The following is a 15,080-nucleotide window of genomic DNA, read 5'->3' as shown; positions in this document are numbered from 1 at the left end:
TTCTCTCAGTCCGTGTCAGCTTCCAGTACACTCCTATAACACCAAGACCAGTACTTGGTGTTCCTTCTGAATTGGTTTTAAGTTATATCTTGCTGGGTCATTTCAGAGAGCAGCACACATTGCTGTATGTCTGCAATCTCATGGAAGCCAAACCATCTAAGTAAAGCAGATTTATTTACTGAATGCATTCTAAATGACTTAATCAGTGAGTGAGTTGGGTTTTTTCAATGACTTGAGATTTAATGCTCATTATTACTGAGATTAGCTTTACATTACAGACTTATTGACTGAATTTCCAATTCCACCAGCTGTGAAGTATGATTTTGAACTTTTCTATGTCTAACATTACCCTGTGCCTCTGGATTACTAATGCTGTAGCATTACAGTTATGCTATTGTTTCTCTTGTAGATACCATAACATAAATGTGCAATGAAGCATTGTCACAGCATCGTTCTGACTAAATAGTTAGGAGAGATTTGTCTTTTCTCTCAGAAGCGAGGAGTTGTTATGGTGTAGAAAGAAAAAGCCCATTTGGCCCATTTTATCTGTTTTGGCTCTCCAAATTGATTTTGACAGTGCCAATTTTCCATATTTTTCCCCTAATGCTGTGCATGTTTCTATTTCCATATTAATCTAATTCCAAACTGAGTGTCTTGAATGGACATGCTTCTGTCTTTCAAGGTGGTGTGTCCCGCACCTGAACCATTTATTGTGTAAATGTGTTTTTCCTCATTTGCTACTTGTGCAACTCATTTTTGAAATCCGTTTCTCTCATTCTGGGTGTTGTGCAAGTGAGAGCTGTTTCTCCCTGTTTTCTACTTTTTATCCAAGCCCTTCCATGATTTTGAAAGCTACAGTAAAATCTGCTCCTCTTAATCTTTGCAGTGTGAGCAAACTCAACCATACCCATCTAGATTCCTAACTGAAATGTTTAATCCCTGAAACCAGAACCATTCTTGTAAGCTGCTTTTGCAGTCTCAAGTGTGTTTGTATCCTTTTGATAATCTGGCATTTGCAATTCTGTACAGTATTCTGCTACTGGAAGGATGTTGTGAAATTTGAAAGAGTTCAGAAATGATTTTAACAGGGTTTGGAGGGTTTGAACTATCAGGAAAGGATGATTAGGCTGGGGCTAATTTCCCCTAGAGCATGGGAGGCTGAGTGGTGGTGTGGTAAATTTATAAAATCATGAGGGACATGCACAGGGTGAATTACAACATTTTATAAGGCATCTGGATGGGTATATGAGTAGGAACCGAGTTTAGAGGGATGTGGGCTAAGTGCTGGCAAATGAAACTAGATTAATTTAGGATACCTGGTCAGCATGGAGAAGTTGGACTGAGGGATCTGTTTCTATGCTGTACCTCTGTCTTATACAAGTTCAGCATCATCTCTTCCTTGCTTGTACTCCGTGCCCTTTTAGTAAAGTCTGGGATACTTTGTTCTCCACCCGTCTGGCCACATTTTCTAATGATCTATACAGAAAAGCACACACTCCCCTCTGCTGCTCTGACCCCCTTATTGTTGTACCCTTTATTTTATATTGTCTGTTGTGTTCTTCCCATCAAAATGCATCATCTCCCACTTTGCTATATTGAATTTCATCTGCCCACTTCACTTTGTTTATTACAGTTCCACACTGTCATCCTCTGATCTTGAGTGCTTCCAAGTTTTGTATGATCCACTTTAGTTTAAAATTTTCCCCTGCATACCAAGATCCAGATCATTAATATATTGGGCAAAACAAGGGGTCTAATACTGTCCCTTGGTAATTCCATGACAAACCTTCCTCCACAAAATTATTCACCTTTACTTTTTTTAAACTGGTGTTCCACTTTTTTTTGTCCATGTTGCTGCTGCTCCTTTTTTGTTTGAGTTCTGACTTTCTGCAAGTCAATTTGCCTATGTAATTTGCTTTTTTTCCTAATTCATTCATTGCATGAGAGTGTCTCTGGCTAGACCAATATTTATTGTTCCTCGTTAAATTGCAGAGAGCAATTTAATAGTCAGCCACATTGTTGTGGATCTGGAATCCAGTGTAGGCTAGACTAGGTAAGAGTGGCAGGTTTGATTCTCCAATGAACATTAGTGTTTCTGATTTGTTTTTACAACCATCAGTATGGTTATCTGCTTACAATTAGGCCAGCATTTTATTGAAGATATTTACTGAATTCCAGCTTTGGGGTTTGAACACATTCTCAGGTAATAAAACCGGAGTTCTGGATTGCAAGTCACCGCTTAACTCTTTTTTAGTTTCTCCTTCCTGTTATGCTCCATCACCATACTTTTTGTTTAAATGTAACCTTAAATAGTTAATATGATGGTTTCACTTAACTGGTACTCAGTAGATAAAGTTGCTGTTGTCCACCTGATGCTTGTAAGCAAGACGTGTTTTAGAAGCAGTAGGCTTCATTTAGCTCTCATGGTAGCTAACCCTGAATTTTAATTACTTTAGCATTCCCTGGGGCAACCCACCCTGACTCGCGTTAAACCTATCATAAGTGGACTGCTACCTACAATTCTACTCTTTACCCCAAAATGAAAACTACATGTAAATGCAAAAGTAATTAAACTGGGTAAAAATGAGGACTGCAGATGCTGGAGAAAGTAATTAAACTGTCAATTGATCTGACTTTCGACAGTAACCATAATCCTTGTCCTGTATATTTAAAAAAGTTTTATTTTTGCAGAAGATTAGCCCTAGTTTGAATGTGACTTGTAATTAAGGGAAATGAGAGAAAGTGTGATTTAAAATAAACAATAGTCATGTTTTTGTGAAGTTTAGTGTTATGTTTCAATGTACAAGGTTGATTGTAAGAGCACTGACTGGCTTTTTAATTTTATTTTAAGGATGCATTACAGAAATTGTCAGAAATGTTGAATTTAAGTGCATCTCTAGCTAAGCAAGATGCTTGCAATCCGGCTAAACACCGTAATACTACTGCAGTACTGGGATGCCTGGCTGAAAAACTGGCAGGTACGACAAAAATTCTTTTTGCCTTCAATTTCTTGAGATATTCTTGGTCTCACAAATGCTTTTTAATGTACTTGATCTTTTAGATATACTTTGTACTATTATATATAATAACTGGGCATCTATTCATCACTGGTGATACGTGGAACAGTGCAGCATCTGAAGGATTTATGTAAATAACTTGAACGAAAAGTAGAGGTATGACATACTGTGAAGTAGTCTTGAAATTTTATCAAGATCAAGAACATGAGAACAGAAGCAGTTGTAGGCAATTCAGCCCCTCAAGTCTGCTCTGCCATTCAGTATGATCATGACAGATCTTGGCTGCACTTTCCTGTCTGCTCTCCATAACCTTTTAAACCCATTACTAAATAAAAATGTCATTTTGTCCTTTAACTTTACTCCATGTTCCAGCATCCAACAGACTCTGGGATAAAGTTCCACATATTCATTACCTTGAGAGAGATAATTTCTCCATCTCTGTTTTAAAGCTGCTACCCTTATCCTAAAGCAATGACCTCTTGTTCTAGATAGCCCCCACAAAAAGAAAGCTCCTTTCTGTATTGACTTTAACAATCCTCTTTAATATTTGATATACTTCAGTTGAACCTCCTTTTTGTTCTTCTGAACTCCAGAGAGTATAGACCTAAACTACTTGTACTGTAGACAAAGGTAAAGATGAAACTGGAGAACAACTGGGAGCTGTTCTTCTTCTACCACAGGTGGAGTAAGTTGGGTCATGTTATGTCCCTCTTTACTTCATGTGTGGTGAGGGTAGTGAGCATTTTGATAGAACGCAGTTTCTATTTGTATTTGTTCTCCTCCTCTAACTGGCAGGTCTGGAAACAGAAATAAACAACTTTTGAAATAGTGTGCATTTCTTCAAAACATTGTGGCATTTTAATAGCAATTTTAATTAATTTTCAGTCCAATGACAGATTCCTCTCGAAAGGCTGCAAGTTCTCTAATCCAGCTTGTAACATTTCTAGGTCCTGCCAGCATAGGTCTTCTCAGTCCGGGAACCTTGGAATATTTACTGGAAAGTTTGGTGAGTATTAGAAGTATAGGTGTGGTAAATCTTTTGAGCCAAATTATTGAAAGCTATGAATCTCTAAAATATGAACAAATGAGCATGATTCTCCATGTTAGATCAATGAGTTTTCGTGATATTTGCTGTTTTTGAATCATATCTATACTTTAAGACTAGATGTATGTGATGTGTAATCTGGGTTCAGTTTATTAATCCATGACTATCAGAGAGAACATTTAGGATAGCTAGTTAAATGTTTGATCAAGGAGTTGAGCAAAAGTGTCTAAAACAGAAATGATGAGATTTTGGGGAAAGAGTTTGAGCTTGAGGCCGAGACTGCTGAAGGCTCAAACACAGATTGGAGGATATGCAAGAAACCTGTGCTAGAAGACTACAGAGTTCAAAGACATTGTAGTGGGCTGTCTGAAGCTGCTGCTGTACTTGCAGTTGTTGACCCAGTCATACAGTGCTGATGTATTCACAAATCAGAATGATGTTTGATTCCAACTTCCGAACAGCTCGGTGTATGAGTCTACACCCCAAGGACTGCAGTGGTTCAAGAATGCAGTTTACCATCACTTGATTGAGGGAAATTGGGAATCTGCAATAACTGTTGGCCACAGCCATGCCCACATTCCACATATGTATTTCAAGAAATATTTGCATTCCTGTGATTATGGTAATCTTTCCCTACTTGATTAACAAATGCATTAGAATAACAAGCAATTTAGACAACGTGATCTAAATTTTGACAAAATGTTACTCAGAAGGCTGCTAAATAAGCTAAGAGCTCATGGTGTTGGGGCATGGTGCTGGGATGGCTAGAGAATTGGCCTACTGGCAGAAGGCAGAGACTGGGAATAAAAGGGTATTTTTCAGGGTGGCAGCTGGCGACCTGTGGATTTTCATGTCCATGTTGGGACCATAATGGTTGATGTTGTACATTAACAATCTGGATAATGAAACTGAACGCATGTTGCAAAGTTTGCAGATGACAAAGATAGGTGGAGGGACAGGTCATGTCGAGGCAGTGGGGCTCCGAAGGACTTGGACAGATTAGGGGAGTGGGCAGAGAAGTGATAGATGGATTACAATGTGGAAAAGTGAGGTTATACACTTTTTTTTGGTAGGAAGAATAGAAGCGTAGACTTATTTTCTGAATGAGCAAAAGCTTCCAATATCTAAAACACAAAGGGACTTGAGAATCCTGAACTAGGATTCTTAAGTCTAACATGCAGGTTCAGTTAGGAAGGCAAATGCTATGTTAACATGGTTTTCAAGAGGACTAGAATACAAGAGCAGGGATGTACTGCTGAAGCTGTATAAGGATCTGGTCAGACAGCATTTGGAATATTTGAGAGCCTATTTGGGCCCTGGATTCAAGGGAGAATATTCTGTTATTGGAGGGGGTTCAGAGGAGATCTACAAGAATGATCCCAGAAATGAAGGATTTGTCATAAGGAGCAGTTGGCTTTGTAGTTAAATTTAGAAAGATTAGGAGCTGTCTCATTGAAACTTCCAGAGTACTGAGAGACCTGGATACAGTTGTCATGGAAATGTTTCCATTAATGGGAAAGACTGACACAAGGGTACAACCTCTGAATGAAGGGACAACCCTTTCAAACTGAGATGAGGAATTTCTTCAGGTGGTTAATCTGTAGGACTCATTGTTTCAGACTGTGGAGTCCAAGTTACTGGGTATATTTAAGATGATGGTGGTGGTGGATCAAAGGTTACGGGGAGAAGGCTTGTAGGGGAGTTGAGAAATATTAGCTATGATTGAATGGCAGGGCAGATGTGATGGGCTGAAAGGCCTAATTCTGCTCCTACATATTTGGCTTGTATGGTCCTCTTGCTGGCAAGGTTTATGGGAAAGGAGTTTGTTCATGTAATTCTGACATTCTGCAATGCATCCTACAATTATTGCAATGCATTGGTGGTGCTGTCTTGGCAGGATTTACACTTCTCTTCACAACTTCTACGGTTTACAATAGGCCACCAAGAAAATTTTGTACTGTCTGCATATCAATTTAATTTTGAAAGTAGTCTATCATTTGGATGTTCAATATATTCTCTCAATGAAAATTCTGTTGACTTGATTTGTGGGGTTATTCGTAATAGTCCAAAAATGTTCATTAGCTTCTTGGACAATTGAACATTTTGGTAGCCATAAACTAACCAGAAACGTTGGTTAATTGAATGTGATTCAAGTCCATAATCTCTGGTGGAAGTGATGTAACCTCCAATTTATAATCTTAACAGCCAGCTAACTAGAGAACTATGCTAAACTAACACCCCAGTTCTGTGCTGCATTCTGGGCTCTCTTATTGAAACAAATAATAGAACAAAAGGAGGTACAAGTAATACCAGAATAGAAGGGTTTATATTAGGAAATGGTAAAGAAGCTGAGGCTCATTTCTCTGAAGTCTTGTAGGTTCATAACGATCAAGTGGTTTTGAATGGGAATCAAAAGCAACAACTTGTAACCTACTGGTCAATTGAATAAGGCAGTAAAGGGTTATGTATTTCTTTATTCTGTAGCAAAATGTGGAACTTGCAATTGTATGTATTTGTTGAGAATAACAAATGCATTTATGGGCAAAGAAGGTAAGTACCTTAGTGAATAAAGAATGGTGGGATGGGTTGAAGAAAGCTGGAATGAGGTGTGGAGCATAAACCTGTTAGGAATAGGTAATTTGGCCTGTAAGTATAAAGTATGTAGCATGTTTACTTGAATATACATTTAACTTATGGAATGTGGGTGGTGTTGGCTTGGCCAACTCCTAAAACCCATCCCTAACTACTACTCTACAGTGGTCAACTACCACATTTGCTGTCCAATTTTAGAAATCGATAAATTTCTGACGAAACAGAGGTAAATACAGGAAGGAGATCTCATTGACCAAGGAGTCCAGAACCCGTGATCACAGTTTAAGGATGTGGAATAGGTCATTCATCACTGGGATGAGGAGAGATCTCTTCACCCTGAAACTGAACCTGTAGAATTCCCTACCACAATGTAGTTAAGGCAAAAACATTGAATGTTTTGAAGGAGGAGTTAGCTATCATTCAAAAGGTATCAAAGGGAAGGAGGAAACAGTAGGAATGAGGTAGGTGATCAGACATATTAAATGGCAGAGCAGCATAAGGGATGAAGCTACTATTGTTCCTATTTCCTGTATTTTAGCTTCACTTAAGGCTCCATTTGTCACTGATCAACATACTGTATTTTTCTCCCTTTGCACAGGGACTTGGCTAATTTTCCTCTAAAACCTTTTATGCTGTATGACTTTTATTTACTCCTGCGTGTGAGGCCAAAATCCAGATTCAAGCCACCTTAAGTTGCTTGTGAAGTCACATTTATGTCACCTAGTCTCAGATTCACGCAACTAAGAGATTTTCTATCACAGCATCTTTATTGAACGACCAAAAACTTAAAAGGCTTTCATTAGAGTAAAATAGCCCAAGTTTGTTCTGTTTCCTCTAATTTCCTGTAATCTCTTATTTCTGATATCTTTATTGGAGACCTTGAAATGGAGGCCAGATTATAGCACAGTACTTTAAAACTGAAGTGAAGGGTGTATTGTGAAGAATAGAAGTTAAGCATAACCAAGCAGTCCACTGGAGAAGGAATCTTTTTGTTTTCTTCAATCTGTTGTTTAGTTTAAGACAAAGTTGTTTTTATTGAAGTAAATAATGGTGAGTTGTTAATGAGCTTTCCTAGAGTGTTCAGGAGCTTTTTGATGAAAGATGTCGATGATTTACTGAGCACACTGCCTTGATGTGCACTGCATGCAGTTACCAACATGTCAGCTATTAGTTTGAGCTGAATTACCAAGGTTTTATACAATAGCGATTGATTCTTTCTAATAGTGGTTCTGCTTTGGTTTCCCCAAGTGCCGTTATATGCTATCTTTTAAAACTGCGCTCCTAAATTTTAATTCAGCAATTTAAATTATACTTTTGCCACATCATTAGGCTGAATGGCTGCTCCACAATGCGGAGTAAAACTATCAGCACGTGTTCAGTTCCTGTACTCTCGTCGTCACGAAGGTTCTATCTACTTGACCTTGTCAGAGGTGCAGTGACCCATGGGTTAAAATCCCACCCCCACCCCCACCCCCAATCCCACCTCTGTCACCTTTCTTGAGAGCAGCCCTATGGTTCTCTGGGACTTTGGACGTCATAGACCAAAAATAGTCATTTTATTCTCCTTTCTTAGCCTCTGAATATCAATCCCAAAGACTTGACATGATAGCCAGTATCATTAAGTAAACTTTAAAAAACTGAATTTCTTTTGAGTCTATGATAAAATTCCTCAGTTTAAAGTTAATCATTTGAGGCTAGCATAAAATAATGTTTTGGATATTTTACTTGTCCAGAGATAGGGACACGACCACCGTGTCACAAGAGCTCTGATTATGACTGTGTGTATATTCACTTTTGGAGCTATATGCAGAGATGTAACGGGCTAAGAGATGCTATTTAGAAAGTTTCCACCTTGCTTGTTTTTAAGTAGTTATGGATATGTGCTTAAGGACAAACCAGTGGAATTTGTTTCTATTTTTGGCTGGATGCGAATGTTGCGATCAGCATGACTTTTTTAAATTCAAACATTATTTTTAAAAATTTGACTTTTTAAATATTTCAGGCTGTCCAGATCTCTCATTATTAATAAGAAGTCAGTTTTCAAGTTAATTTAGCTTTATGCTCAATACCAGACTCAAAGTATGAAAATCTATTTTTTTCTTGTATTGCCTTTGCCAACGTGTGTTTTGCACAACCTAAAGTCCCAAGTTTATTCAAAAATGCATTGTCAAAAATAACTTGTAGCATAACAGTTAAAGCTATGTGAATTTGTTTAATTTTTGACTCTTTAATATTGCAGAGTGTGCAGTCTCACCCCACAGTCATGCTTTTCTCCCTCATAGCCCTGGAAAAGTTTGCACAAACAAGTAAGTTTGCTGTGTCAAAATGAATATCTATGCAGAAATTAAACCTTGTAAAAATGTAGTAGTAAGATTATTTTTCAAAGTAAACCTGTTTTTAAATAGTTGGCAATATCATCATGTATTAACTTGCCATTCAGATTCTGATGACATTGTTCTGAACCATCCTGTTTTCAATCTTCATGAGTAACTGAGCTTAGTCAGGTTTTCACCCCTCCAGCAGAGGTCTCCCAAAATTTAAAGTGGCTGTCCTATACACTGCAGACCATGACTCAAGAAAAATGTATGTTTGTGTTCAAGCCTGCATACCACCTGTCTCTGCATGCAATGCTTTGGACCCATGTGTCTATTATAGCTAGTTGTATTTGGGGATCCAGATTGGTTGTCTCAGCTCTTTGCTGCCTGCATAATGTTCTAGAATTCTTTATAGTTTTTCCCCATGATCTTGGCTGTGAACTAAGACTGTGTAACTCTTCATTCTGTAGTAAAGTTAGGTAAACTTTCTCAAACGCTATCTGATCAAACATTTGACAAAGATGTCCACTCAGACTTAACAAGTTCTTTAGTTGGGTAACAAAAAAGTGCTCAAACACTTAGAATTAATTCTATGAGGTGGCAGCAGCTAGTCACTGCTAAAGTAAGAAACATGGATTCATGTCTTAGTTCTGACCCTCCAGAACTGTATAAATGTATCTACTTTGATTCAACAGAAAGTTCCCTAGCTTTGTATATTGTCTAAATCCAAATGCTTTTTTTTCTATTCAACCTTATCAATGGCCTGAGGTTTTAGAAACACATTCCTACAGATTCCTGTTGTTGTTATTCTCTTTCTTTTGTTTTTTCTTTAAAACACTTGCAACGTTTGGGATGAATTAATCTAAACCAATAATAATCTTGTACAACGTTGTTGTGACCTTTTAAAGTATCATGGAATCTTCATCTATAAGGCTGACTGTGTAGATGTTCTGCCTCAACCTGGTAGCATGCTACAAAATAAAATTTAGGTAAATACTGTACTTTTTCCTCACTCATACATCATAACATTCAATCTGATGTTTGTAACTTTGATTTTCAATAAGAAGAACTGGCATTTGTGACTAGCCCACACCACCTTGCTCTCTGAATTTTAAAAAAGAGGCGTTTGGGCAAGTAATGGAAACTGCAGCCTGTCTGCCATACTTAAATAATTTAAGCTTGTTAAAAGCTTAGTTGATCCCAGTGTTACGCAGGCAATTGGAAGAAGGTGGCCTGCTTTTTTTCAACTCTAAGTAGCACACCAGAGAGGTATGCCCTTTGTTTATTGAGGCAGTACCCTTCCCTAAAACAAGAGACCCCCATTTCATTCGATATCAGAACTATAAAATTCACTCCCTGCTTCCCACCAAATAGTCCTGACTTTGCTTAAATCAAAATCCATGGTGGTCTTCCTATAATACCAATAATATGCTATCTGTCCCTAACAGGACTAAATGAGTTGTCAGTTAATCAGCTTGACCAGCAGCTCTGACTGTAACTTCCTCCCACAATAGGATTAAATCCCACTTTGTCTTTCTAACTCTGTCTGCACCATAATATCACTGCAACATGGACTTCTGTTTGGTTGGTTTCCTGCTGACTGTAGTTAAGGAAGGTTGAGCAATCTGCTCTCCGATTTTAAATTAATCACATCTCTGTTCTAAACTTTTTAGTCTTTAAAATTTTGAAGCAAGTTATCAAGTCATCTTTTGTAAATGGAGTTTTTCGGATTAGGGTTTATTTGTTCTTTATGTTTTCCTCATTCTACTGTACCTTTTTTGAATTGCAGACTTAATTTCACATAGATCTCCCAGGTGTGATCTTAACACCATTTCAGTTTAAAATAAGGTTTGTCTTAAATATTGGTAGCACCCAATATTTTGAATGCTACCTCAAAACCTTATTCAATTGCATACTGATTTGCTTGTACATTGTAGTTTAACTGTTTGAGTTAGCTCTTTAAAATTTGAAAACCAGTTCTATTTACTGTGTAATTCTAAGCTGATTTATGTAGCTGTAAGCATTATTAATGCACATGTTGATGTGGGCAAGGAATACATCTTTTAATACTTGAATTAATTCCCAACAGCAGGTATTTACTGAAACTACACAAATTTTAATTACAGGTGAAAATAAATTAACAGTCTCTGAGTCATGTATTAGTGATCAGCTACTTATGTTGGAGTCTTGGGTAAATCACACAGATTACCTCAAACGGCAAGTTGGCTTCTGTGCGCAGTGGAGCCTGGATAATTTATGTAAGTTTGAAATTTTGTCCTTGTCTAACACACACTAAAATATTTGGTAATATTCAAATGAGGTATTTGTACTTTAAGTTGTTTCTTTATAAGCTAAAAAAATCATCATAGTGATACTTTTTTAATGAGTAGAATTGCATGTTGCAATTTTTTTATTCCTTACTGTAGGGATTTGAAGGGTAACTGAAAATATAACCACTTGATCCACCAATTTCTGTGAATTTTGCACAATACAGGCTGCAATGAAGCCCTCTCTCTATTTTCCCCCTTCAACTTTTAATTTTTAAAACTCTCTAGAACATCCATGTTGACCCACACAATAGTAAAGGGAAAGTCCTGTTCAACTGTAGTTTTGCCTCGACTTAGATTTGAACAGACAACCTGATTATTAGAGTGAGCTATTGTTGTAGTTCCTCTCCATGTGTAGCCTGTCAAGACCCTCAGGATTTTGTATCTTTCCCTCAAGATGCCTTTTACCTTTTTTTAAACCCCCAATCAAAACAAGCCGCGCCTATTCAACGTTCCTTTAAAACAACTTGTCCAACCCAGGTTTTGGTCCAGTTAATCCTCTCTGAATTGGCTCCAATTGTTACGATACAGAGACAGATAACCGAGCCAAATCGGTCTTCCAAGTCTGTATTCGCAATTCAGTAAACCTTCAAAGACCCTCAATGGATCCCAATGGTTCCTAACCAGACTTTTGAATAACCAATCCCAGACTCTATGAATAATCAATTCCAGAGACTGGTTTATATCTTAAACCAAAGATTTAGCAATTTATTAACAGTATTGTAACTTCAGCAAAGCAAAATTAAACAGAACAAGTGGTCGATGCCATGAACACACACACACACACACACACACGTTCATTTTCATCCCCATTCACAAAAGACACACAGACAAACAACTAAGGGATAAAGACAATTGGCCAGATAACTTGTGGTTTTCATGATGCCTTGTTCCACCATCATAGATGGTTTCTTAGTTGATTTTATTTTTGACGATGGTGTACCAGGTCACCTTTACTTATCATTTTGAGTTTCCAAGAGGCTTATGGGATGTCAGTTTTCAAATCACCATGTTGACACAAAGTAGCCATTTTCCATTTTGGACTGAAAGCAGTCCAAAACCCAGTTCAAACTCAGACCATCCTTGTCAAATGGGCTGTCTCTTCCACAAGGTCCAAGTTACAATTCAACTTCTATCATCTTGTACTTAAGGTATTTTCCAGACTTGCTGGAACCAATTCCCAGGTATTAGCCTCATTTATTAGCCAACTTCTGTTGAAGCATCATGCTTTTATCTGGTGACTGCAGAATCTTGGTCAGGAACTGACCTGCAGTTAACTTTAATTTGTGCAGGTCAAGCCTAGAAGTTAAAATAATGAAATATCAGCCCTACCAATGAACTGTGCACAGTACTTTGCTGTCATACCAATGACCCATATAACTGAAGCATAACCACCTCCTCCTGTCTTCCACTCCCTTTGTAATAACTTGTCTATTTGCTTTTTTGTTTGCTGTTCCTGCATATTAACCTTGGTGATTCATGCATGTGGATACCCAGATTCCTGTGCATCTGTGATCTAGTGTCCGTCACCATTTGGATGATGTGCTTTTTTTATTCTTCCTGCATAATGGACAATTTTACACTTTCCCACATTATACTCCTTTGTCTGCTCTTTGCCCATTCACTTAACCATTCAATATTTTTTTAGTCTCTTGTATCCTTTTCACAACTTAATACCCTACCTATTTTGGTGATACCAAATTTGGCGACCATATCTTCTGTCCCTTAATTTCCTCCCCATCTTTCCTATTGCCAGTGCCCTATAGTCAACATTGTTCAATGTTGAGATTAGATTCCCTATAGTGCGGGAACAGGCCCTTCAGTCCACCCAGTCCACACCGACCCTTCAAAGAGTAACCCAGCTCCCTCTGACTAATGCACCTTATGCTGTGGGCAATTTAGCATGGCCAGTTCGCCTAACCTGCACATCTTTGGACTGTGGGAAGAAACCGGACCACCCAGAGGAAACCCACACAGACATTGGGACAATGTGTAAACTCCACACAGACAGTTGCCCAAGGCTGGATTCAAACCTGTGACCCTGGTGCTGTGAGGCAACAGTGCTAACCACTGAACCGTAATTGCACATTTTCTGTTCCTGGGGTATAGCCAAATTAGTTCTGTCTTTGACTCTTCTAGACGTGCTCTTCCTCTATCTGCCATGCTCTCCCTAAGTCAATTCTACCACCCCTCTCCATTTTGTTCATTTTCCAAAATGCAAGGTGTTCAGGAAAGAATATTTTCATGCCCCAGTTTTACTGCCTCAAGCAAGGTGTCTAGTAGAGACACAACATTTAGCAAATGGCAGGGAGCAGACTCCCTATCTTGTTTATCACATTGTACAGTATGTTTCTCATATATATGCATAACCTGATTTTAGACTTTCTTTCTTTCTCCCTTGCTCTGGTCCCCATCTCTTATGCTGCCATGGTGCTCTGCAGCTGCTCAGCTCTGTGTCATCCTATCTCACCAGGGCAGTGAGATGCAATCCTGCTGCTACTCTGAAGAAATAAGGCTGCTGAAGTTATTTCCTTTAATATTATTTATGCTTTTTAATGCAGTTTTGAAACCGAAAAGGCAGTTCACTTATGAAAAAGTAAATCTCAGTCACGTTAACGCTATGTTGAACAGCAACGATGTTAGTGAATACCTCAAAATTTCGCCAGATGGTCTGGAGGTGAGTGTGTGTGTGTATTGGTTAAATTTGCCATGAACTGCTACATTAGAATCCATTTCATTTCCATTACTGATTTTGATGGTTTTTTGAAATAGCATCAAATCTCGATTTTGCTCAAGTTGGATTCGAAGTTCACCATTTGCTAATACCAATAAACATATAATGGACAACAATAAACCGCATAGAACTTTTGAGGAGGTTTGATGGGAAGGCATTTGATGTGTTGTTTAATATGGTGCACTATTTTACATTGGCTTGATTATTGTCAAACAAGTAAAAATAGTTATCAATCTTTTGCACAAGTAATCACAGAGACAAAAGAATAGAGACAGCACAAATAATCTTTAGGATATGTAGCTCAGGTTGTTTGTCTGACTACAAATTGTACTCATTTTCTGGCATGAAGCTCTCATTCAAGCTTTCAGGTTTCCGTTCAGATTTATTTGCATAAATTCTGATCTTCCATGAAGCAATGCAATCAATTGCCATTTTAAAACCACTTTTTCACAGTAGAGAAAAATGAGCAAAACCAAGTGGTATTCAAATGCAGTTTTATTAATGCCACTGGTTATATAAAACCATTTTTGAGAAGTGTTTAGTCTTGCGTCTGAGTACATTTTAAAGAACAAGTTTTTTTTTTGGAAAGGTTCTGCAGAACCGTATGAATTTCATTTTGTACTGGCTAGCTTAAAATAATTTTTTATAACTTCAAGGGACTAAAAGGCTTTCTTTAAATATCAAAATATTGTTAAGGTTAAAAGTGTCCTTGAAGGACCAGGAACAGGCACGATTTGAGGAAACTTATGCTCATAAATTTGTTTGTGGTGGGGCCAGCTTATTAAACCAATATGAAATATTAACAAAACTGTGATTGATGGACTTCTCCTACTGCTTTTGCCAATTTCTCTTGTTTTGTTCATGGAAATGCTACCATAAAACCCCGTAGTTTGATCTGGAGAGCTAAGCAAAATTTTCAGTGGCAAGTTCCAATCCAGTCGAACTTTTACTTTTAATGGGCCTTTTCTTAAGAGTCTGTTCTGGTGAAACTTTTTTTTTAAAGTAGCTTTGCCATATGTTTTCACACAGGAGATTGTGTCGGCAGAAGTT

At 37.9% G+C, this 15,080-nt stretch overlaps 1 protein-coding gene across 1 annotated transcript in view; it reads left to right on the top strand.

The window, feature by feature from the left end:
* Nucleotides 1-15,080, top strand: part of rspry1 (ring finger and SPRY domain containing 1) — a 70,933-nt gene that overhangs the window by 34,925 nt on the left and 20,928 nt on the right. The window contains exons 4-8 of the mRNA XM_072547500.1: nucleotides 2,852-2,978; nucleotides 3,965-4,023; nucleotides 8,894-8,960; nucleotides 11,096-11,227; nucleotides 13,858-13,973. Of these exons, the coding sequence (XP_072403601.1) occupies nucleotides 2,852-2,978; nucleotides 3,965-4,023; nucleotides 8,894-8,960; nucleotides 11,096-11,227; nucleotides 13,858-13,973 (501 nt within the window). The remainder of the gene's footprint in view (nucleotides 1-2,851; nucleotides 2,979-3,964; nucleotides 4,024-8,893; nucleotides 8,961-11,095; nucleotides 11,228-13,857; nucleotides 13,974-15,080) is intronic.

Source organism: Chiloscyllium punctatum, chromosome 26 (genome assembly GCF_047496795.1).
Source record: "Chiloscyllium punctatum isolate Juve2018m chromosome 26, sChiPun1.3, whole genome shotgun sequence".
NCBI lineage: Eukaryota > Metazoa > Chordata > Chondrichthyes > Orectolobiformes > Hemiscylliidae > Chiloscyllium > Chiloscyllium punctatum.
This window is presented reverse-complemented; position numbering and strand designations above follow the sequence as displayed.